We start from the raw sequence: 25,743 nt of genomic DNA, 5'->3' as shown, positions 1-25,743 counted from the left end.
CCACCAGTTTAGTAGTTTCATCCAGCAGCAGAAAGACTCGAGTTGTCAATAACCACTGAAACGGAACTTGACAAAGAATGTACCGTATTTTTCGCTCTATAACACGCACTTGACCATAACACGCACATAGTTTTTAGAGGAGGAAAATCCGTAGGCATGCCACCCGTAGGCATTCCCTCCATAACACGCACAGACATTTCCCCTTACTTTTTAGGAGGAAAAAAGTGAGTGTTATGGTGCAAAAAATACGGTAAATGCTAATGCTGAAGAAGAGCAGTCATAACCCACCACTATTCTCTATTTACCTATTACTTAAAATAGTTGGATGTTCTGGTTAGCTTGTGTAGATTTAGGGAACAGGGAACTACTTGGGGTGCCTTTTCATTCCCACATGTGCCTGTGTCACCTATAAGGACTGGTGTAGACCAACTTAAAACCTGAATGGAAACCAGGAGGCTTAAGGACTACACAGGGTTGTCTCCAATGAAGTCATCCTGTTACAAGAGGATCTTGTGCTAACAGGAGGGTCCCATCTCCCCATAACAGCCCCAACCAGTCTGCTCTGAAGGTTGGGAAAAACCCCAGAAGAGATGTTTACAGGTAGAAGTTCTGCTAATGGACATCATCACTGCATTACACCACTGTTTCACATTTCTTTGAACTTTCACAAATGTGTAAAGAAAAAGATCCTCACTTTGCATTGACATGTTTGTTAGCTTCTGCCTCCATTGCAGTTCTTACAAAAACTTGTAAGCAAGTTTTGCCATATGATTTTTTTTTGCACATGGTTGAAGTCACTGTTAAACCTGAATTGCAAGAAACTTGCAAATATTGATGAACTTGTTTAATTGCGTTTAAGTCTTTATTGCGTAATCACTATTTTGTAGGTGCTTTAGAAACACTATATACTCTATTTACTTTTGAAGTAAAGGCACATTCTTTATACATTACGTAAAAAATTATTCCATAGGGACTGAGATTGACATTTTTTCTTTAACATATAAATCTAGAGGAATTTTTAAGTGGAACTTACAATAGGTAGAGGGGATTAAAGTGTTGAGAAAAGTAATGTATTTTAGAGGTCAAATGTACAAATGTCGAAGTACAAAGTTAAATACAAACAATAGCTTTTTACATCTTAAAAACAAAACCAGAAGTATGACTGCATCTCAAGATTGCAGCACATTGAGCACATTTAGGGTTGTCTCTGGCACTTCATTCTATGCATTATCAGTTTTTATTATTTTGGTAAGCCCAATTTGTATAAATGAAACCTCATGTCCCAATCTATCATGGGAAACTAGTACCATAAGAAAGTGATACATACTGGTGGCATTTAGATTCCCAATAAAGCCTATTAAACATTTGGCTCATTCTCAGTTTTAAATGATTTTCCTGTGGACAAGCCAATGTCTTAGGAAGAAGATGAACATCTTTGAAGCAGTAAAGTGTGGCAAGTATCACAAACTCGTACAGGCTTTGGATAGGATGGAAGTGCAAGTTCATTGCTGGAACAAGTGTTGCAAAAGATGTCACCGCAGTTTCGACAGTGGTGCTGCAAAGGTAGTGAAAACACAGTATTAGGACTATAAGCAAAAGCAATTCTTAAATATAGGCTCCAAATCAAAGGAAACTGCAAGTCTCACTAAGATAAATGGAAATAAAGTCAGCCCTCACTCCTGAAGTGCTACAATAAATGAGTTTGGGCTGAAATCAAAGGAGAGTTGTAAACAACATAAAGCCTATGGTCTCAATCAACAGAATGCATTTCAGATAACTTTCATATTTGTTACCTAGGGTAAAAGTATGGTTTCCTGGCTTTGTAAAATGATTCTAAATTTGCAAACTTAACATGGCCCCAAAGGACCTGCTCCTTAAAAAAAGTATTAAAGATTTCTCAGTTTACAAAAGTACCACATTGCCTCTTGTGAGACCTTAAGTGTTGTGAGATTTTGGAGCAGTATTTGTATATTCTGGATACCATCCCCTTGCCGTGTCCCTTTGCTGTTAGGAGGTTTTTCAAAAGTGGTAAAGTTGCTGCTGATTTTACTACTGGATTGTTTTGAGGAGGAGCTGTTCCTTTTGTACAGGTCTGTACATTAAGATAATTCAACTGAGGAAATAATTCCTCAGTGGTGGCACTCCAATTTTGATATACTTTCCCCAGAAGCTCACTTAGTATCAGGTCTTTGATACCAAAACATAATAGTATCCACCAAGTACTTGTTTGCTGATGCATGTCTCGGGACTGAACTGGGTGGGATGTTACAAATCTAACTTCCACAGGGTGTAAAAAACAACCATTAGTAGATGTGCTTCAAGGCTCAAATTTACTTTTTCTGCACTTTCATCCCTGATCCTCCTTGTTGCTGTTCTATAAAGGGAGGTTGTGCTTTAGAAATTGCTCTCTCCCAGGCAAGTCTCCCAGATACACGGAATAATTCAGAATTTTACCAGGAGGCTTGTTAGCCCTTTATATTACCTTTCTTCTTGAAATAGAAAATTCCTTCTCACATTGTTTACAGTGGGTTGCTTCATCATCTTTTAGCCATGTATGACCCTAAAACAAAATGAATTATTTCAATATACAGCTTCTCATGTAAGACATCAGTGAACCGTAGGCTTCAAAGAGGCTGAATGGTTGTCTAGGTAACGTTGGCCTAGCCTTAGCATCAAGTATATCTAGCATTCCCCCCTCCCTGCCTACCAAAAGGGGAAAAGATTTAAGCTGGTACCCTATCCACACTTAACTGGGTGTAAGTGCCAATCAAACAATGGAATTTGTTTCTGAATAAGCATCCAAAGGACTATATGTAATTGGTAGTGTCCATTCAGACTAGAGCATGCCATGTTTAGAGAACAAAAATAAAAATAAAAAATTAAGGTATTTAAAAGCTGCTACTACAAGTTTGAAAATGACACACTCCTGATAACTGAGGCAAAGTATCCCATGCTAGCAGGGGCAGAGATGCAAATAATGAAGCAGCAGCAGCAATCACCAACCAGCTTGCTAATGAATGCCAGAATGCTGTTAAAGCTGCAATACCTTTAATGCTTTATTCACTTCTTTAATATCTTCCATCTTAAGCTTGGATCTAGAAAAAATAATAAAATTAATAGCAGCATTTTACATTTGTATTGTGCTTTACAGTATTCAGAGGACACCACATACACTGTATGGTGATCCTTACAATAACCCCCGCAAGGTCCATTATTATTATTATTATTATTATTATTATTATTATTATCATCATCATCATCATCATCATCATCTCCACACTGCAGATGGAGTGGGGCTAGCGAAGGGTGAAATAGTGGTTAGTCGAAGGCAACTTGGTGAGTTCATGGCAGAGGAGTGTTTCAGACCAGTGACTTCCAATTTGTAGCTCATCCTCCTACTGATATGCAAGCTCTCAGACTGGAGAAATGGCTCTAGAAGGAAACACATTCCAAATTGAAGGGACCAAAAAGTTGCCTTGAACCACCCATATTTCCATCCCAGTAGCATGTTTTTGAATCACTTGCTCCTTATGCAGCATCTTACTAACTTTTAACAGCAGCATCCTCTATTGTTTCGCGCTGTGCAATAGCAAGGTTTTCTCCCCCTCTCGTAATAATAGGAACCTGGGGCCATCCAATGAAACAATACTGTAAGATTTAGGAAGACAAAAGAGGTGCTGCTTATTCAGAGCTAAAATCATGGAATTTGCTCCCACAAAGGAGCAACTTTGATGACCGAAAGACAAATTCATGGCTAAAGCTATCAAAAGCTGCAAACCGTGATGGCTATGCTCTACCTCCAACCCTAAGGATCGTATGCCTCTGAATGCCAGTTGCCAGGAACTACAAGCAGGGAGAGAGTGTTCACACTCAGATCCTGCTTGTGGGCTTCCCATAGGCATCTGGTTGGCCACTGAGAACAGGAAGCTGGACCAGATGGGCCTTTGATCCAGCTAGTCTGTAAATTATGTTTAAAACTGGAGTCACATGGTGTGCTTCCTCCTGTTTACAGCTGTGCTTCTGCAATTTGCTGCAGGAAACACTGGTGTAGCCATGAGAAACAATTGCCATATAAAACATGCTTTAGTTGAGATTCCTGCATTGCAGGGAGTTGGACTAGATGACTAGAGTTGGGGTCCCTTCCAACTCTACAATTCTATTATTCTTATCTTACACAAGTTAACTCAATAATGCATCTTCTCTGGGAATGAGAGATGAACAGAAAGGGGCCCAATATCAGAACATGCTTACTGGCTAAGGTGAAGCCCCATTTCTTGAAGGGCTTGCTCCTGTTCTTCGCAGACCTTTTCCAATTGCTGCTTCTCTTCCTGCAGTTTTCGCAACTCCTACAAAACAAAACACAAAAAAGGCTATATAATTTTCATTAGGAAATTCCTCCTCCTGCTATTTTGAACTTGACTGATAAGATCTCAACCATATCACTTTTGGGTGAAGGAGAGAAAAACTGACTACCTGCCGTTTGTAAAAATGTATTACCTTGCTATTAAGCCAATGAATGGTTGACTTCGTCTTAACCATTAAGAACAACATTCCAGTATGTTGAAAAAACCTGTATGTGGAAAGGCTCCTAGTCTTAGCCATGGCGATGTTGCCAAAAGACTGGCTTTATTCAGCCTAAGGAGGATGCTCACTTGATCATTTGCTGATCTACAGCATTTGGTCTGGCTGCGATTTGGATTTCCAGCTCACTTACTTTTTTTAACCCTTCCACTTGCTGCAGTTCTGTTTTTAGCAAAGCTGTAGTGTCCTTCTCTTGATGCAGCTGATGTTGCAGAGTCTGCCGCTGCTCTTTCTCGGATTTTAATTCTCTCTCAAGAGTTAAACTGTTTTAAATTCAGAGACCAAATAAACAAATGCCAAGTTAGAAACAAAGCTTGTTTAACAGCAGTATTTACTTCGCTAGAAATTCTTGAAATAATTATGGAGGTGGGGTGAGGTAGCATGCTCCTGAAGCCACAAGGGAGGAGTTTTGAATTTCTGTGTAGATAGTGGATATCACCTGGGAAGACAGGTGTACTGGAAGAAGCAAAGATCACCCGTGTCAAAGCAATGATTCTTCAACATCAACTTCGTTGGATTGGTCATGTTGTGCGGATGCCCGATTATAGTCTTTGAAAGAAACTACTCTATTCTGAACTTAAAAATGGACAGTGTAATGCTGGTGGTCAACAAAAGAAGTTTAAAGACTCTCTCAAGGCAAATCTAAAAAAATGTAGTATAAACACCAACAATTGGGAAACACTGGCCTGCAAGCGCTCCAATCGGAGAACAACCTTTGCCAAAGGTGTCATGGACTTTGAAGACACTCAAACTCAGAACGAAAGGGAGAAATGAGCTAAGAGGAAGGCAGGTTTGGCAAACCCTCACCATGATAAACTCCTGCCCGGAAATCTATGTCCCCACTGTGGAAGGATGTGCAGATCCAGAACTGGCCTCCACAGTCACCTACAGAAACCGTTAAGAACGTGTTCATGGAAGACAATCTTACTCAACGACGAGTGATCGCCAAAGATGATGATGTAGAGAAAAGCTTATGGAAAGGGGTGGACACTGACTTTCCTGCTTTTGCCTCTCCCTAGCAGCCCCAGAGATGTCTATGAAGATTGGGGCCCTCTGAAAATGAGGCGGGCTGTGGCATGGGAGGGGGTGATCCCTGCAAAATTTAGCAGAGGCACTTTCCACAAGCAAAATTCCAACTCACGGAAGGCCTCTATGTCCACTTTTAATGAATTGCTCCCTTACCCCCCAACCCCCTCCCCCACCACATATAGCAAGGGGAATCCAACCTGCAAAAGCTTATCTGGGGCTGCCAGGGGGATAAGGAGATGGGAATGCCTGCTTCTGCCCACCCCTTTCGCTGGATCCAACTGAGTGGATGGGATCCAGAGAGTTACTTTAGGCATGTGAGTTTCTGGTTGATGTTTTCTTTTAACAGCACACCCTCATTTTGGAACGTCTCTGTTTCATGAGTCATTTGCCATGTTTCTTGAGCTGAGTGCTGCTAAGAAATCCAAATTCATAGGCTCCTTTGGGATATGCACGAAAATAGATATGCAGTTCTTCATTTCTTTAGTCCCAGCCAATAAGAGTGGCAACAAGTTAAACCAGGCCCTGCCTTTAGAATCTACAGGCACAATCAATCTGAAGCAATATATGGAAGAATGCATAAGAAATGACAGTTCAAAACGATCACAGCTCCCATATCATATTAGAAAGTTTAGTGTCAACTAATTTGCTGTGCTGATGCATCTTGTTAGCTTTGTGGCTAGCTGATTTTGTGAGGCATTTAAGCTGTGAATTAAACGCTCTGTTTCCAGGAAAACCAAGGATAAACAATACATAACACAAGGTTACCACTTGTTATCCAGCTGGATTAGCTGCTGTTTCAAGGTCACAATTTTGCCACCCAGTTCTTGTTTCAGTTTGACATTTTTTTCTTCTGCAACCTGCCTGGCCTTTTCTGCATGCTGCAATCTAAAAAAGAAGAAAAAACACACACACACAAGTTACATAGAACTATAGTAGGCTTTCCTCTTGCCAAAGCTACCACCTTTGAACACACCCTTATCATGCATTAACATGTTATATTAGAAGAAGAAGAAGAGTTTGGATTTGATATCCCGCTTTATCACTACCCGAAGGATTCTCAAAGTGGCTAACATTCTCCTTTCCCTTCTTCCCCCACAACAAACACTGTGAGGTGAGTGGAGCTGAGAGACTTCAAAGAAGTGTGACTAGCCCAAGGTCACCCAGCAGCTGCATGTGGAGGAGCGGGGACACGAACCCGGTTCCCCAGATTACGAGTCTATCGCTCTTAACCACTACACCACACTGGTCAGTAGCTACTGCAGGGTAGGTAGGTCAGCCTTCAGCACTCTGGCCCACAAGGGTCTGTCTAAGTTACCCTGTCTAGCAAGGAGACAGATGTTCACCAGTCCTAGCCTGAGCTTGGGGAAGTTGGGCCAATAAGCTTATGTCTTCAGCTCCTAAGGAGACCACCAGTGAACAGTGCTTCAGTGAACAGCCCTAACAGCTATTTAAGCCCCATGTGCCCTGATGGAGGGCAGTAGAAAAGGCAGCCAGGCAGCTCATGCCATCAGCTCCTGAAGGGACCATCGAGTGGCCTGAGAGAATCCTGTTCTATGCTTTTAAACTGTTGTTTTAGTATGTTAAAAGCATAAATCACCTTAGGGTGCACTGGCAGAAACGCGGCATATAAAGGAACAATTCTCTTAAAAGTACAACTTGCCGTTCCCTCTTGCAAATTCATCAGTTTTCCATTCCGCCCAAGGGCATCCCAAGCCTCCCCTGCATGGCTCTTTCCCTTTCCCTCCCCTGATTTTTCCACCACATTGAACTTTCTCACATGTCTGCCTTATCCTTCTTCAGCATCTAGCACAGGGGTGAGGGACCTCAGGTTCAGGGGCCAAATTAAGCCCTCCAGGGCCCTTGGGAGTCTGGCTATGCCACTCCTGATCACAGAAAGGTAAAGGGGATTACAGGAAATAGGTCAGTGGGTCATCCATGCCTTCCCTAGAAACATGTTGTGCCCATGAAAGGAAACTAATGTTGACTTTGGAAACATTTAAAATTGGGGAACTAGGCAGGTCACAGCTAATCAGGCTTATGGAAGGGATTACCTGCTCTCCATCTGCTTGACAGAAGACATCATTTGATCCGTTTTGCCTTCAAAGGATGATATTGCTTCACTTTTCTGCTGCAACGAACCTTCTGCATTCTGGAGGGAAAGAATCAAACTGCTCACTGCAAAATTGTTCTGTGACTACAAAACCCAAACCATTCCAGGTCCATATATGATTAGCTTAGTAATGAAACAGGTCAGAAAGCTACTTCATCATGTCTCCCTCTTCATACTGAAATAGGTTTTTTCCCCCACTTCAAAAGGCAGAGAATAAAGTTGCCTCACTACCGTAATGCTAGAACAGGCAACGTGGAGGCAAGAATCAAGGAACTGGCTTAACCTTGGGATATGAGAAAGCAATCTCCTGCTTTCAACTGTATCATGTGAAGAGGCCCTTACTCGTAAGCAGGAAGTTTTCTTTTTCTTCCAGCCACTAAGAATGTGAATGAATGTTGTGCTCACTATACATCACTGAGTACATGAAAAGGGCAGGATTCATCTTACCAGCCCTGTCAGTGGAAGCCCTGCGCAAGGACTTCTGCTTGGGCAATGGGGATCCCTCTAAACACACGCCCTAATTGAGTCAAGGCGTGTCATGAGAATCCCCACTCCAAACAGAGTGCAGGGGGAGAAAAGGGGGGATTGTTCCCACTACTAAGATGAAATGCTTATTGGAAGAGTGCAATGTTAAATTCCACCCAAAATGCATATTCATGCAAGGTTGGTTGTGTCTACTCAGAATCCTGACGTTGTACCTAACAGGGTGACAAATCCCCACAATAAAAATTAATGTAAGAAACTTCTATATAACTGAACCAGAAGGCATATGCAGTTGAGACAGAGGACCGTGGTTTATGAAGCTAGGAATGAGCATCAGGTCTGTATGCACTCTTCCTGCCATGCTCACTTTGGTTCATTTGGATGCAATGGGGAACTCTAGTTTAAACAAACCAGGATCTCTCCACTGAAGCCAACATATAAGGGGAAGGAAGAATGTGTGGGCTTGGGCAGGCCACTCTCCTTTTCAGTTCTCCATTTATAAACCTGAGCTCAACAGTGATCCTACATCAAGGGTAGCCAGTGTGGTGACCTCCTGTGTTGGGGACCATAACTCCATCACGTCAGCATGGCCAGCAGTCGGGAATGATGGGAGTTAAAGTCCAAACATATATGGAGGGCTGCACACAGGCCACCCCTGTGCTACAACATAGGGCTTTTGCAAGGACGAAGCTAATGATCAGAACGCACTGTACACATTTAAATTGTTATGCTCATACCTAGTGAATAGGTTGCTTCTCCATTTACTTAACAAATTTACCTGAGATTTATTAAACATCTGCAAATTGATAGCTTTAACTTCCTCCAGCTGCTGGCGAAGGGCCACCAAAGTGTCCTGTTTTTCATGAGTATCTTTCTCCAGGAGCTTCATAGCAATTTCCATTTCTGTTTTCATTCCAATCTGCAGCTCCAGCTCTTTTTCCAGCTCCTTTAAAAATAAAATTCAAATCTGCATAAAGTAACAAATATTTTCTGTTGAGCTGTGTAAAACCTGACCCGTGTGAACTTGTGTTTTTATAGATTGTGTGACAATGGCTGGAATCAAAAGAAGCTGAAGGTTGCTTCTGAAAGCATGCGCCCCCCCCCCCATAGTCGCAAAGAGGGGTCAGGGGACCCCTGGCACAGCATCCAAGCAAGCTTGCTATGATGGTGCATACAGAAACCGAACAAACAATGATTCACTCCAGTTAATGAATTATGGTGTTTTACCGTTCGGATTCTTTTCTCCTCTTTCAGTTGCTTCCAGACATCACTGTACATTTCATCCAGGCCTTGCCGTGACTGCTTGTATGTTTCCAGTTCAACTTTGGTGTCCTGTTTTGTTACCTGGAATAAAAGGTTATTTGAGAAATCAACCTGTTGGTAGAGTAGGTAAGTTTCTCACAAGAGAAATTATGTTTATTTAGAAGTGATTTTATATCTACAGACAGTATTAACTACAGGAAGATATGTATTATTATTGTTGTTTTATTAATTTATGAATTGTCCTGAATATATAAAATAATCTACCTGGAAAAGCTTGTTGCAACAAAAATGTTTTCAATTGTTTCTAAAAGCTACAAATACAGAGTGCCTGTTGTATGTCAACGAAGATGTTCCCTAAAACAGAGGCAGCCACACTGAAAGTCCTTCTGCAGGCTCCTGATATTTTAGGGACTTAAAGAAGACTCTCCTGCACAAAGTGTCCTACAGAGGTATGCTAATGTTTAAATGGAAAACAAGCTCCTAGGTGGACCTCCACACACATCAGCTACATACTGTATCTGACCTCGACATGCTTTTCGCTTCGTTCACGGATTAGTTCATTTTCTTGCTTCAGCTCCTGCTGCTCTTCCTGAAGTGCCCTGATCCGATCAGTTGCTGCTGCCAGCTGACAAACAGAGGTGGGTGTGAGAAGAGAGAAGACAAACCGCCATGCATCATCTGGATGAATATTTAAAAACATCCCATTCAACTGCAGCCTGAAATTAAGACCAGGCAAGCTCATATTTCATAATTCAGCCACTAAGGTGGATACACACAACTGTTTTATTATTCCAAGACAGAAACTGGCAAGTTTTTCTGTTGATGAACATTCCTTTCAGAAAGGACGCATTAGAGGGAAAACTTCTCAGTCTTAAAATGGTTAAGTCCTTCTTAGTCCAGACACTGTGTAAGTGCTGTAGTTCAATGGCAGAGCACTTGCCTCTCCCCTCTGAAACGCTGATGACTTGCTACTAGTCAGCGTCAGCAACACTAAGCTAGATGGAGCAATGGTCTAACTTGGTATAGAAGCAGCTTCCTATGTTCCATGTACCTTTAGGTTGTATATGAGAGGAAATGAACTATCTGGCTCTCCTCACCATGACCTTTCCAGCTTCCCAATTCCTATCAGTTTTGCTCTGCTCAGGAAACCCATTTGATAAGATTCGCAGTTTCAAGAAGGAAGTCACTTCAAAATTTTCAAAAAGGAGCAGGCACCAGTAGCAATTGAAAAACTTGAGCACCACAAACCTCTTCTTGGAGCTTTGAATTGGTCTTCTCTAGGCACTCTATCTTGGTCTGCAGATCTCCAACAGTGCAACTGTGACAAAAAGATTACCAAGACCCACTTAACATTAGCCACTCAAAAAAATGCCAAGTGTTGAAGGGAAGTCTAAGCAACCAAGATTTATTCTGTTGTCGTCGTCCCCCACAACACTTAGCGCTCACAGTTTAAGAAAATTAATGAAAAATATTATTGGATTGCAAATATGGGGGTTTAAAGTACAGGAGTTACAAGGCTAGCAAAAGTAGGTGCCAGAAGAGCAAGATAGTACAGTGGTACCTTGGTTTGCAACTGTCTTGGACTACAACCATGTCAAACCCGGAAGTCCATGTCCCATTTTTTGGATTACAACCCTTTTTTTTTTGGATTACAACCAATTTTTTTTGGAGGCCCCATTGGCAAAACCGTGCCTTGGGTTACAACCTGTTTTGGTTTACAACTGGACGTCCGGAACAAATTATGGTTGTAAACCAAGGTACCACTGTACGAAGAAAAGGGGCAGATCCCTCTGAAGGAATAAGCATGAAACCCTTTTTTCAGTAGTATAGCATTCCTTAAACTGCTGCCGTAGCTAAAGCTGTGATTTTAAACATGGGGGAGGGGAAGAGGACAGGGGGAAATCAAGTTTTCACCAAGGAAGCCTACCTTAGATGGCGGTTAAGTTCTTCTACATAATGTTTCTGATCAAGCACCGCAGTAATGCCTCCATCTCTGATATTGAAATAAAGATGGTATTTTAAAGAACGACTCATTTTCTCAAGTGCAACATTTATATTAGAGACATTCCAGAATGGCAGCCATATAGGTTCTCTTACAGCAAAATCAACAGGAGCTTTGTGGCATCTTAAAGACTAATAAATGCATTGTGAAATAATTTTTTGTGTGGACTATAGTCAGTTTGCCACAAGACTTGTCATGTTATATCAGAGAAAAGTTATCATACAAAAAACTACATATGCATTATATATGCAAATGCTCTTCCTTTATTAGGACCAGTCTGGTGTCAACAAGATGTGCAGCTGGATTTTTAAAAAAATGATAGTGGACAAATGATTCCAAGGGGTTAAAATCAGCCCCACATTCTGGCCAGCAAGGTCAAATTGCAGCTGCACCCAAAATAGAGATGCTGAGAAAAACCATTATCAATATGAAAAGATAGCACACCAATGTGTAAAGACACAAAGAAACTGGGTTTTTAAAAAGTAATTCTCCACACATTTAAGAGCAGGTAAAAAGCACAGTTTTAAAAGCTCAGTCAGAAAAGCACCCAGGACTGCAATGGATGCAGTTTTAATGCATTGTTATGAATTATACATGTTATGCAAATATAAAATGTACAGGTTTTCTATGCAGCTCGTCCAGGTTCCCCAGTTAGCAGAGCATAGCTCCTTCAGTCCCCACTAGTTCAACAAGACAGGTGTGTAGGACCTGTGTGTAGAAATAGGGGTTGGGTAGAGGATGCCTGCCCTTAAAATCACATTTGAGTGGAACTGGAACTGAAGCCAGAATTAGCATGTTTGATCCTCTATATATTTCCTCTGCCCTATTTTTTTTTTTTGTCAATAGCCTTTCTATATTCCATTTCTCCCACTCCTCTCTTTCTCAGAAAGAACTAAAGAAATTCCTAAATATGGATTCATCTACTTTAATTAAAAACTCTATTAAACAAAGATTAGGAACATAAATTCAACCTTACATACTCTTTGCTATTGTCACTGTTTTGTGTATCTTTAAGGTACAGGGAAAAATCAATCACTGCAACCTGAAAAGACAAATAAGATTTATTTACAATTGAATTAAGTGCCTCAACAGGATTAGCTATGCTTTACTTTTTTCTTATCCTCTCCTTCACATTCTAATAAATGAGTTTTAAGGGAACAAAGCACAGGAGGCCAACTTTTGTCAGCCTGGGGGATGCATTCATCCTTGACCAACCCTCCATGGAGTGCACCAACCAGTGCTGGGTATGGTCACCCCACAAAATGGAAAGGAAGGAAACACTATGGCTCATAGTACAACAAGTGCTTTTGGAAATGCTACTCATAGGGACTCAATTCACACACAAAGACACACAGTGGCCTTAGCACAGTAGGAGGCTCTCCCATACGGCAGTGAGTAGGGACAAGTGGTAGAAATCAGGTGTCCAACCTTGAATGAGCGGAATTGCTTCTGCTTACTTAATGCCACCATATGACCCCCCCCTGGCTTCAAGACAGATTTAGACTACTAGGATAATATAGGCCTGAACTACCAAAACACAAGTTATTCCTGGTCTATAGGGTGGTTTGTGAATGTTAAATATTACTCCTAAGTTACCTGGGTGTCCAAATCTTCTCCTTTTAAGCAGAGATTTGCATCAATGACATTCAGTCCCACAAGCAGACCAATGATCACAGCTCCTTCCTCTTCCATCATCAAGGCATCAGGCTCATAAAATTCACTAGGAAAGAAAACAGATAATTTAATAACTATTGTGAGGGGTACTGTATTATCCACCCAATTAAGAACAATTCAGTAAAGATTATACTGAGCTCAGTCCTTCCTATCAACTTTATGGTCAGAATACAAGCACTAGGCTCAATCCAGATTAAAAAATACAGTGGTACCTTGGGTTACATACGCTTCAGGTTACAGACGCTTCAGGTTACAGACTCCGCTAACCCAGAAATAGTACCTCGAGTTAAGAACTTTGCTTCAGGATGAGAACAGAAATCGTGCTCCGGCGGCGCAGCAGCAGCAGGAGGCCCCATTAGCTAAAGTGGTGCTTCAGGTTAAGAACAGTTTCAGGTTAAGAACAGACCTCTGGAACGAATTAAGTACTTAACCCGAGGTACCACTGTAATAGTAACAGAAGGGAGATAATGCAAGCTGCCTTTCTCCCTCACCCCACACCCTGTGCAACAGCAGCCTCTGAAAATCTTCTCTCAAGGGTTGGGAGACACTGGGGTGGGCTGAGGACTGCCAGCCCCCTTTCCATAGGCTTTTCTCTGGATCAAACTCATTTACTTTAGATGCTTCCCTGTGTGGCAAGATGTGTTATCCCAGAATAATAATAAAAAGTTCAAAAGATACCTCAATAGATTCTTGTGGTCCAGGAGTACTTTCAGGTAGTCTGCCAGTTTCTTTTGCATCACAGCAAGATAAAGCCAAGCTCTGCCTCTTCCAATTGGGGTCCTACAATTCCACAAGGACACCAGGTGTCAAACATGCTATCCACTCGGTATATAAAAATGCATCCGATAAATGTTTCTGCAGTTTACCATGAGTACATATTTCCTGCAGCAGATAACTGTTTATTATACAAGCCAGATAAAAAACATTTAGGCCTACACATTTATTCATTGCCTTTCCTTTAACTGATTAATTAGTGAATTACCAATTAATATAAGTACTGTAATACCCAGTGCTTTTTTTCTGGGGGTACACATACCCCTAAACATTTTGTGAATCTAAGTTTGGTCTCATTCATGGGCAGTATTTCAATATGAATAGGAAAATGAGAGTACCCCTAAACATCTTTTTTTTTTTTAGAAAAAAGCACTGGAAATACCTTATTACAGAAGATTTGGAAAGAACATTTAAGTAAAGGAAATATTGTCATGAAATTCTACCCTTATTGATCCATAGCAGATTCCAACGTATAGTTAGCAGGGTAAAATTTTAAACACTTTGCAGGATTCAAAACAAAACAAAACAAAAAAAAAAACAACAACAACACAGACCAGAGGCAATTAATATTTCATCCAGTAGAGCTTTACTGCTACTGAAGGCAAATGAGCATAATGGTCACAAATCCAATACATTCAGGAATGGCACTGTCCATAAGAAATCCAGTTGCAGCAGACTTAAACTTACAATAACCTGTAATAAGTCTAAACCTTAACACTAAGCATACTATGTACAGAACACCACACCAGTAGGAAAAGAGATAGAAAGAGAAAAAGTGAACCCCAGGCTCCTTCTGGCCTATTTTTATAGTCAGCATGACCTTGCCAGAAGAGATAAGAGAACCAGTTTAAGCCAGCTGTACTCGGCTTCTCTGAAGGAATAACCAAAACATCATGAACCTTCTGCTTGTTTCTTTCACACAGAGAGGCTTTCAGAACCCTCTTGAATTAATTAGAATAGGAAAGATCTCTACATATCAGATCAATACTTTCTTTACTAAGAACTGCAAACTGAGAAAGTTTGACTACTGGGAAAGTCATATGGGCAGGTCTAAATAGTTAATATTGAAGCAGGTCCTACTGAGATCAATATGACTTTTTCCCAGTACCCACTTTAATGTTTCCCTTTGGCATCTGACACCTGTTGAAAACCCATTGCTCTGAATTGGCACAACAATTCTTATAAAGAAAGAAAAAAGAAACCTGTAATAATTTTGACAGTCTTAAATGTAAAACGGTATTGGTAAAAGCGTTAAATGACAGGAAAATGTAGCTAAACTGTCACTGTATACAACAACAGCATTAGCACTGAAAACCCCTGTCAATAAAGGATAATTTCAGTGAAATTTTCCCCATCTTTTAACTTGAAATTAGCCCATCATCTTGTTAACAAATCAACCCATAAAATATTATGAAGGTACATGAATACTATTAGCAACCTCATTCCTTATAACAATTTGTTTCCTTAACCTCAACCTGAATCTTTTAAAACTCACTTTAACTCTGGCAGATTTCTGACACTTGTTGCTAAATCGGATGCTTCTGGACAAAGTTTCTCCACCATCTCTAGAGGTCCAAAAAACGATTTGTTCTGCCCAATGAAACTCTTCTTAGCTAGATAAAAGGGAGGCAATGGAAAGGAAGTAACGTTGCATTATTTCAGTCTAATGTGTGCAAAGTAAAAAGGTTCACAACAGTTCAATGAACATAAAGCAAATGTAAAACACAGAAAGCACACTTAACAAGGGAAGGAGTAACCATCATTAAACATAGTGGAACTTTTAAGTAAACATGGATCTGCTTGCATAATTAAGGTATTTTCACACCTCACATTCAGGCTACAATTCTGCATACACATACCTGGAAGTAAAACCAACTGAACACAGTATGATAATACTTTCAAGTAATATATGATTGTGCTATGAAGTTCTTTTTAGGAAAACAACCCCCCAACTTTGCATTCTGCAATTTTATTGTGAAACTTCTGTGGCTAGAGTGAACATTTAGTTTAAAATGGCAGTTCATCTCTGTCACAAATTTATTCCATTTACATTTTCAGACAAGTAGCAGGAGGAAGGGTTCAGAGTCATCTTTAGTGCCACACACAACAATGCTCTCAATGCTATTAAACTTGTTCCATTTCTCATCCTACAGAGTTCTAGAACAAGGTCTGTAAGTGGTCCAGCAGATGGGCGTTACCTTGCTTTAATGCCACTTCTGTTTCCTCAGTAAGAGGTAAATTGACGAATTAATCAGGCTATGAATTCCACTTTGAACATCATTTCCTTTTTGCTTTGTCTATTACTCCTTCCAAGAATTTTCTCATGGCACAAACCACACAATTTTTATTGACTTCTAGAAATATCTGGTGGTTAGCCTGCTTATGTGCACACTAAAGCTAAGATCCACATCAATTAAAATACTCTTACAATGCAATCCTATATATGCCTATTCAGAATTCAGTGGGGGATAGTCCCAGATAAACTGGTTAAAGCTGCAAGCCTATAATCAAAGGCACATACATACAAGGATAAGAAAAATATACTATTTGAAACCACAAGCCAAAACCAATACTGGAAGGAAGCTCACCTTTAAGTCCATGCTTGAGACAGTGTTCCATCACAACAAAGAACTGTTGCAGGGGAGGGAAGTCTGAATCAAGGGTCCGACCCAAACTCAGAGCTGACTGGATTAAGACTTTAACACTCAGTTTCATCATGTTCATGAGATTTGAACGTTCTTCCATCATGTGGAATTTGGCTGCTGAACAAATGTAGATACACATACATATCAGAAAAGAAACTGACGTAAGATTGATAGACTTATTCTCAAAACATCAAACCCCACAAAACACCCTCTTGCTTCATAGTTTAGCACAACAGAAATATGCCAGAGGTGGTGGAGGAGGAGAAAAGAGGCAATAGAAAAACCAAAACAATCCAAGATTTTTTCCGTTCATATATCAGGAACTATATATACACCTCTCTTGTTAAGACAGTGAATGTTCATGAAACAGATGCACTCTAGAAAGGGTTGAAATGGTGCAGTTAGGTGGTGTGTGAGAGAGAGAAAGAAAGAGAGACATTTAACAAACCAAGGAGCAATCACAGACCTTTAAGGTCTAAAATACCCACAAGCATTAAAACACCCCGCTTATTCCCATCCCAATTTCTGTTAAAAAGAAAGCGAAAACATTTTGGGTGCAATATTTTAATCCTATTTTGTGTCTCGTATGAGAATGACAGTCCTAGTTATGCCCAAATACAAACAGAAGAGCTCATAAGGATGGTGACACAGAGGAACAAACATCTGCCAGTCAGACTAAAAGGGAAGCCCCCGCGGATTCTGCCTTGGTACGACCCGCATTCTGCAGTGAAAAGGAAAGCATCTTAACTTCACAGGGAGAAGGATCATTGCAGCGAGATCAACGCTGGAAGGAGGGGAGCAGAGCAATAGCCGCTTCCGAGCATGTTTTGCCTTCTGCTCTCCTCTGTAGTCTCTTTCTGGCTCACACAAACACACCTGCATTTTGGCAGCTCAGTGCTAATAATCTTCCCGCAATGTGGGTTCCCCAGGGAGGCTCCCACCCACCACCACCATTTCTACGACCCCTAAGCAGAGCCCTCGATAACCCCCCTCCCCCCGCTTAATTCCCCATTGGTATCTCACCTTCACCTGGCGTTACCAGAGCAACACTTCCCTCCCCCTCAAAATCCAAAGAGAGGCCCTTCATTGGTTAAAGGCACCCAAGCCGCTGATCGCCTTCCTGCAAGCCAATCGGAACGCCCGGTGCACAAGCCGGTGTCTCGGATTGGCCACAGCCAGCGACCTGCCCTCCCATGTTCCGACCGGCCAGGAAATGGTTTTAAGGCCCAGCCGCTACCGCAGCCCTCATTGGGCAAACGGGGAAAAGAGGCTTTGGGCAGAGGCAGCGCGACACTGTAAACAAGGGAGGGGTGGCGCCATTTTAGTTGTCTGGTCGCTGTTACTTTCTTAAAGGCCTCTTCCTCTCGTTGTGGAAAACCAAACGCGAGGATAATAGTACTGTACTGTGTTTTTACACTTGCGTGTATTTTTCCTCTGTAGCAAATGCTGATTTTCCCCCACCTTCCCCCACTCACCTCAACGTCATTCAAAAAGCTTTGGTGGCTGACAAATACAACCCTTTTCAAGACGCTGCTAGACAATTTCATGTGTTTCAACTATATGGGGGAAATGCTTTCCCAGTTTGAAATAAAATTTGAATTGTTGTCAACAAGGTAACACTATAATTCAAATAAAAATCAAGACCTCAAGAATAATTAACAGTACAGTACAATTCCAGCCACAAGTGGAGTTTTTTTAATTTAAACGAACCACTTCGTTTCTGTTAGGCACTTAGCAAAGCTGTATGGTTATTTCAAGTGTCAGCACCTGGGACTATAAGGGATATATAATACTTGATGTTTTGTAATTATATTGCAGCCTTGTACAGTATTAGCTATGTGTTCCTAATGACACATTAGTATATGGCCAAATTTCTGGTGGATGAAGTGAACACAAGTTTTGTGAAGCTGAAAGAATTCCCACTGAAGTTACTATGTTAGAGTTATGGTATTAAGGTGCTTAGGTACTTTGCCTGCAGTGTGGCTAGACAGAAGCAAAGCATTCTGAACTTAGTACGGTTTTTGCAAGCTTTAGGAGTTGTAAAAATGGATCATTCACTATTTTTAGGCTTAAAATTAAAAATGTCCAGAGTTCTGGTTTGCAAAACTGCAGCAGGCAAACCAATGAATTGATAGTCACCAGCGGATTGATACTATAAATCTATGTATGTCTACCCAGAAGTAGGTTCCACTGAGTTCAATGGGGGCTTTCTTTCAGATGTGAGCATAAAACTGCAAACTTGCAATGGCTGGGGTGTTTTGTTATATTTGAGAGACAATTCCTTAAATGAAGACTATTTTAGAGCATTTGAGATAATTTGAGTTGCATTTAATTTAAAACAGAGTCATTGCCAGCTTTAAGCATAAAGGCAATTTATGTATACAAACTGAAACATTTAATGGTAGTAGTTAATATAGAACTGTATAGAATTGATAACTTAAAAGTTTAAGACACTTCTGAAATTGATAAAAGTATACACATTATGTTTTCTCAAACATGAATAGTCTGAAGTGGGCATTCATACACAACTCCCTCTTGAGTCCACTGTAGCTTCCTTCAAAATAAATGTGGGTAGGTTTGCAGGCTTTTTTGTTTATTAGAGTATTTACAAACCACCAACTCATTAAAAATATTATGGTGGTGTATAATAAAATCATGAAAACATCAAAAAAATATAAAACCATAAAATACAGAACAAAGGACCAACAACCTCAGTCAGAACCAACTTGAGTTGATTTCATTGGAGCTTCTTTCTAAGGAATCATGCCCAGCAGCCTGAAACTCACAATAAAACATTTCACAGATACAATAATCTGCCAGCAGTTATCCTTCAGCAAGTTACAGTGGCAGAACAGATCAATTATAAAAAGTGTGAATGTACAAGCAACGATGAGAGGTTTATATCTTTTATTTTTTGATGGTAATTCTGAAACACTCAGGTAACTGTGATTTTGCAGAAATCAGTGAGGGAATATTTTGGTTGCATTGTCACTTTTTATTGTCATAAATTCCAGTTGTGTTAGTTTAAGGTAAAGGTAAAGGTACCCTTAGGTCCAGTCGTGGACGACTCTGGGGTTGCACGCTCATCTCGCTCTATAGGCCAAGGGAGCCAGAATTTGTCTGCAGACAGCTTCCGGGTCATGTGGCCAGCATGACTAAGCCGCTTCTGGCGAACTAGAGCAGTGCATGGAAATGCTGTTTACCTTCCTGCCGGAGCAGTACCTATTTATCTACTTGCACTTTGACGTGCTTTCGAATTGCTAGGTGGGCAGGGGCTGGGACTGAACAATGGGCGCTCACCCTGTTGCGGGGATTCAAACCGCCGACCTTCTGATCGGCAAGCCCTAGGCTCAGTGGTTTAGACCACAATGCCACCCGCGTCCCTTTTTGTGTTAGTTTATTGCAGCAAAAATCCATCTGCTTAAGTCAACCATAGCCCACGAAAGCTTATGTCAAAAAAATAAATAAAATTGAGCCACAATACTCTTGTCATGGCACTTTAACTGAATCATATAAATTTTAAGAATTCCTACGTAAATCAGAATTCATAAAAAGTTTGTAGCACCTGCATTTCTCAAAAGCCTGATAAGGCTATTTTCTTACTTGCTACAAAAAAGTGCATTGCCTGCCCATTTGGCAGTGCATCATATGGTTTAATGCAGGGGTAGGCAACTTAAGGCCTGGGGGCCGGATGCGGCCCAATCACCTTCTCAATCCGGGCTGCGGACGGTCCGGGAATCAGCATGTTTTTACATGAATAGAATGTGTCCTTTTATTTAAAATGCATCTCTGGGTTATTTGTGGGACCTGCCTGGTGTTTTTACATGAGTAATACCCTGCCCATCTGGCTGGGTTTCCCCAGCCACTCTGGGCGGCTTCCAACTAAACACTAAAATACAATAACCTATTAAACATGAAAAGCTTTCCTAAACAGAATGTGTGCTTTTATTTAAAATGTATCTCTAGGTTATTTGTGGGGCCTGCCTGATGTTTTTACATGAGTAGAATGTGTGCTTTTATTTAAAATGCATTTCTGGGTTATTAGTGGGGCATAGGAATTCATTCATATTTCCCCCCCCCCCAAAAAAAATATAGTCTGGCCCACCACATGGTCTGAGGGACGGTAGACCGGCCCACAGCTGAAAAAGGTTGCTGACCCCTGATTTAATGCTCCAGTAATCGAGATGTGCTTGATAGCTTAGGTGGGGTGGTACACACATGCCTCTAAAGTGGCACAATAACCCAGTTAGTCTTTGTCTGTAAGAATATAAAGAACAGCCTTGCTGGATCACACCAAAAGTCTTATCTAGTCCAGCATCCTATTCTCATAGTGGTCAACCAAATACCTACGGAAAACTTAAATGATTTAAGACTACTGGAATGGCATACTATTCTATTTTTCAGGTTTCCGTGTATTTGTAGGTATTTATATTTAGTTGTAGTGAATTTCTCCATGCCCTTATTGCCTTCTATTTCTCCAACATATTTTACACCATGGATAAAAAATACAGTGTCTTAAAAAACCCTGAAGGTTGTAACTAATGTTTGTCATACTCAGAGTAGAACCATTAAAAATGATGGCCATGACTAACTTGGGTCCCTTCATTTCAGTGGGTTTACTCCAAGTTGAACTTCAATCGATACAACCCTAACAAGATTATTTTTATTCTTTCAGTACCACAATATTCTGTTTTTGCCATAACACAGATTAACACAACTATTCATACAAATCCTGCATCCCAGTGTTGGAAAATTGTTTTAAGTTCCAGGACTAAATGTTTAATCAGCTTTCCAGTCCTTTGCAGGAATAGAAGAATGATAAAACAGCCCAATGGGACTTATTCTCAAGTGGTGGACATACAGTGCACAGTTGTTTGGGAGTAAGCCCCAAATAACGCAATGGGGCTTGCCATTGAGTAAAAATGCACAGAAAGGAACTGGTAATTTGCAACACATTTGGGTCTCCTAATTTTCCTACATAATTGGCTTGATAGTAACAGCTCTCTCTCCCATCTTGTTCCCTTCCAATTAACTTAAGAGTTACATTTCTACACTAGGATATCCCTTTTTCTTTACCCTTAGAGTGATTTTTTTCCTACTGGAATTTGATAACACTCCAAATATTATATATAAGAGTAGTAAAGGTAAAAAAGATAAAGGACCCCTGGAGTAAGCTACAACTGACATCCATCAGCCTTTATTTATAAATTTATGGACTTTTAATAATTGAAGAAAACATTTTGATTGCCTAGATTTAGTAGTTACAACTTTATGCTCTATTTCTACACAATTATGTTTTTATATATTCATCTAAGTCATTGTCACCTGATACAGGCAATCGGTGCAAGTCATTTTTCAACTGAACTAAACTCTCCAGGAGAAAACAACCATTCTTAAATACACAGAATTATAGAACTGTAGAGTTGGAAGGTACCCCAAGGGTCATTTAGTTCAACCCCCTGCAATGCAAAAATTAAAATACTAAAACAGATTAAAATTACCTCAGTTTTCCAGACATCTATACATCAATGTAATAGGTGGATGAAAGAAATGTTAATGGGCTTCAGAATAAAATGCAGTCTGCTACTACTGTTTTATCTTTTGCAAACCTCTTTGTGATTTTCTACAATCAAATGGTGTATAAATTTTAACAAAGAGTTTGCTAGAGTTTAGTTCTTGAATCTATTTTCAGTTCCACACCTCAACACTAGAACATGTGAAGGAGATGAACTCTGAGCATGCTGTTTGCATCTGTCTGCTTCGATGCACCATCAAACCATTGGGAGAGTTACAGTGCTTGCTGTCACTGTAGAAACCAATATGAGAGAGACATGTTTTATTGCAGCAGGGAGAGATGAAGGTGCCTGGTTTTGCTGTTACAGGTGTGCCATGGCATTTCTTTTCTCTGCACTCCTCATAGCAGCCACTTCTCCTCTGGTTGCTGCTGTGGATACATGACCTGAATGCCTGTCTCCAGGCATTATGGTAATCTGCAAGAGATTCCCACATGGCAGAGTTTAATGTTGCCAGCCTTCACGTCACACTTGCAGACATCTTTGTAACACAGAGTTGGTCTGCCAACAGGCCTAGTGCCTGAAGCCAGCTTCCTGTAAAGCACATCCTTGGGGATCCTGACATCTTTCATTCTGTGTATGTGACCAAGCCAGCATAGACCTCGTTGAGAAACTGCGAAAAAAAACTTGGAATGTGGGCTTAGAAGAGCACATTTTTGTTTGAGACTGTCCTGCTATGGGATGCCCCAAATCATCTTGACACAGTGCATATGGAAGGCATTGAAGTGTTGCTCCAGGCAGGTGTTCAGTTGGCCATCACTCATTTCCATAAAGCAGCATACTCAGCATTCAAGCCTGGTCATTAGTATCACATTTTCCCATACCCTTTTGGGGAGACAAGCCAATACTGTAGCTGCTGTACCAATACACTTGTCTAGCTCTGCATCAATGGACAGGTTGCTGGTTATGGTGGAGTCCAGGTAGACAAAATTGTCTACCACCTCAAGTGTGCGGTCACCAATGCTGATGTGTGGAGTGCTGGCGATGTTTTGGCCCAAGATGTCGGTCTTTGTAAGGCTGATGGTAAGTCCTAACTCCATGCAGGCTTGGACAAAATGGTTGATGAGTCTCTGTAGAGTTTTCTTGCAGCGGACTGTCAAGGCTGCTTCATCTGCAAACAAAATTTAGCAGATGATAACCCATCACACTTTTTTGGGGCATGGAGACGTGACAGGTTGAACAGACACCCTTTCACTCCTTGAATGGAAGTGCACACCATCTTCAGTCAAACAGAAGGCATGGGAGACCAACAGGGAGAAGAATATGCCAAAGAGAGTTGGAGTGAGAGCACAGCCCTGTTTCACACCAGTATTAATAGGGAAGGTATCCGAGGATGAACTGTCATACTGAATGGTGCCACACATGTTCTCATGGAAGGACATGCTAATCTTGTAGAGCTTAGATGGGCACCCTATCTTGTTGAGCAGTGTGAAGAGTCCTTTCCGGCTGACAGAGTCAAAGGCCTTCATCAGGTCTATGAAGGCAATGTACATGGGGCATTCCTGCTCTCTGCATTTTTCTGGCGCAGTGAGAAAATCATGTTGACTGTTGACCTCTGAGCTCTAAAGCCTCATTGTGACTCAAGATAGACCCTGTCAGCAAGTGACTGTAATCTGTTGAGAACTACATGTGTGAAAGTACTCAGCAAGCTACTGTAATTGTTACAGTCATGGCAGTCACATTTGTTCTTGTAGAAGGTCACACATGTCTTGTGGCACAGATCCCGTTCCCCAACACTGCAAGAGAAGTCTGTGGAGGTGAGTCATGAGCAAATTGAGGCATGCTTTCAGCACCTCTGTTGGAATTCCATCCTGTCCTATCCTAGGGCTTCCCCACATACCTGAGACAGACAGAGCCTGGACGCTATCAACAGCTGTGTTGAAGACTATGTTTTCCTGTGAGTACAGTTCTTGATAGTTCTCTGCCCATCACTTCATCTGCTTGCTATGGTCTGTGATGGTCTCTCCAGACAAGGTTTTTAGTGGTGCAGTTTTTTCTACTGTTGGTTCAAAGGCTTTCTTCATGCCTTTGGATATTTTGTGAGTACTGCCACTGTCAGCAGCAAGCCAAATGCTCTGACACAGCTTTAGCTTTAGTCACTGGCACATCGCCTGGCAATCTTCTGGGCGTTGTTCCTTGCACTTCTCAGTGCAGCAAGCATCTTCTTGCAGGGGGCACACTTTTAGTTCACAACAGCCTTGTGCTTTGCAGTGGTAACAGGCTCCATGTTCTAAACGCTGGCCTCAAACCAGTCAGGGATCTGCTGCTCTCTGCTGTGCAGAGTGGCTTTTCTGTATCTGTGACACCAAGTACAAAGCCTCAGTCTGGAATTTGGGGGGGAGTGTTTCTAGGTCAATCAAACAAAAGTACATACAAAGAGCCCTGCTGGATAAGAACAAAGCCTATCTGCCTCCTATACTGGAGGCAATAAATAGCCATCATGACTGGCAGCCGTTGGTAGTGCTTTACAGGATGGGGGGACGGTAGCAGAATAATCGATGGAAGGTAACACTATCTAAGTCTGTGACCATCACCAGCTCTTGCGGTAGCAAATCCCAGAATAGAAGGTGTGTGAAGAGGTACTTCCTTTTGCCTGCCCTGAATCTTTGTTGAACGTGGCCCATGGTTCTAACATCATGACAGAGGGGGGGGGGATTTCTCACTCTGCTTCTGGAGTGGAGAACTGCAGCTCCCATCAGCACAAGCGGCCAGGGATGATGGGAGTTGTAGTTTAGCAACATCTGGAACGCGGCAGGTTTCCCCCCACCACGTGCGTTTTATACGCTTTCTATCATGTCCCCCCCAAATAAAAGGGGGGAAAACATAAAGGTATCCATCGTATGCAGACAGCCTTGACTTAAGCCTAGCCACCTCCTTATGTTTATATTGGCTAACAATGTAAGAAAGTATTCCCTCCGCCGGGCGACCAACGCTACCGCCCCCACCGGCAGTTTAGGAAATAAAACCACTTGCTGCTTCTTCGCACTCCTCCCGCCGCCCCCTAAAAAAAATAAATTCAATATCACAAGCAAAAAGCATGGCCCTACTTGGGTTGGCTGGGCTGTCATTGCTGAGCGGTTTGGGCACGAGTCCTACCAAGGCTGCGGACTTCAGGGCGCTCCCATAGCCGGCTGCTAAGTTTTCCGAGGCTTTCTTGGCCAGCGAGAGGATGGGAGCCGGCCACCGCGAGTCCTCGGCCGGCCTCTCTTTGCCGACGCCGCCGCCGCCGCCCCTCAGCTCAGGCGCGCTGCCGGGGGTCCGGGCGGCGGCGGCGGCGGCGGCTTCGCAGCCCTCGCTCTCTCCCGCGGCGGGAGCAGCAGGTACTACTTCGCAACTCTGCCCTCCTTCAGCCATCTTTGCTGGGTCATATGACGCGAGTCAGGAGCCCTCGGGCCTCGGCAACTTCTTCCTGTCCCTCTCGGGTCCCTCTCGCTGGCTTCCTCGCCCACAGCCCTGGTGTGGCTGCTCTGCACTGGCGTCGAGGGAGGAACTTGGGCGGGCTTACTCCTAAGGAAGCGCCTCTTTCGCGAAGCCGACTTTTGCCTCAGGAACTTTGCTCCTTTGGGCTCGTTTAACATGGGATTCCCGCGCTGTCAGGCCGCAACCCTG

At 41.8% G+C, this 25,743-nt stretch overlaps 2 protein-coding genes across 7 annotated transcripts in view; one reads left to right on the top strand and one right to left on the bottom strand.

Annotated features, from left to right (window-relative positions):
- Positions 1-840: 840 nt before the first annotated feature.
- On the bottom strand, positions 841-25,743 carry RUFY1 (RUN and FYVE domain containing 1). 6 transcript variants are annotated; one of them, XM_083488100.1, is made up of 18 exons: positions 25,182-25,743; positions 16,505-16,678; positions 15,412-15,529; positions 13,821-13,922; positions 13,065-13,188; positions 12,449-12,510; positions 11,394-11,459; positions 10,715-10,784; positions 9,990-10,091; positions 9,431-9,547; positions 8,982-9,149; positions 7,662-7,759; positions 6,376-6,495; positions 4,715-4,844; positions 4,252-4,346; positions 3,047-3,095; positions 2,483-2,560; positions 841-1,555 (listed from the first exon to the last, which is right to left on the bottom strand). In XM_083488100.1, exons 1-18 carry the CDS (start codon positions 25,486-25,488, stop codon positions 1,415-1,417), a joined length of 2,121 nt encoding a protein of 706 aa, XP_083344226.1. In that variant the 5' UTR covers positions 25,489-25,743; the 3' UTR covers positions 841-1,414. The 6 variants fall into 6 exon arrangements, with proteins under 6 accessions (XP_083344226.1, XP_083344227.1, XP_083344231.1 ...); XM_083488101.1 differs by having other exon boundaries at positions 16,505-16,675; positions 25,182-25,606; XM_083488105.1 differs by having other exon boundaries at positions 16,505-16,675; positions 25,231-25,486.
- ADAMTS2 (ADAM metallopeptidase with thrombospondin type 1 motif 2) overlaps positions 25,374-25,743 on the top strand; it is a 308,871-nt gene continuing 308,501 nt past the window's right edge. Inside the window, exon 1 of the mRNA XM_083487964.1 lies at positions 25,374-25,454. The gene's annotated coding sequence lies outside the window, so the exon portion shown is untranslated. The remainder of the gene's footprint in view (positions 25,455-25,743) is intronic.

This window comes from Podarcis liolepis (genome assembly GCF_965112155.1).
Source record: "Podarcis liolepis genome assembly, chromosome: 2".
NCBI classification, from domain to species: Eukaryota; Metazoa; Chordata; class Lepidosauria; order Squamata; family Lacertidae; genus Podarcis; species Podarcis liolepis.
Note: the sequence above shows the minus strand (reverse complement) of the source record. Positions and strands in the feature narration are given on the sequence as shown.

Excerpts from the sequence above, each read along its gene's own strand:
- RUFY1 (XM_083488100.1), bottom strand. The coding sequence starts at position 25,488 with ATGGCTGAAGGAGGGCAGAGTTGCGAAGTAGTACCTGCTGCTCCCGCC. Across the intron at positions 16,679-25,181 it reads TGACAGCCCAGCCAACCCAA|CAGCCAAATTCCACATGATG; the intron begins GTAGGGCCATGC and ends ACATTTGTTCAG. Across the intron at positions 2,561-3,046 it reads AAGTGAATAAAGCATTAAAG|GGTCATACATGGCTAAAAGA; the intron begins GTATTGCAGCTT and ends ATTTTGTTTTAG.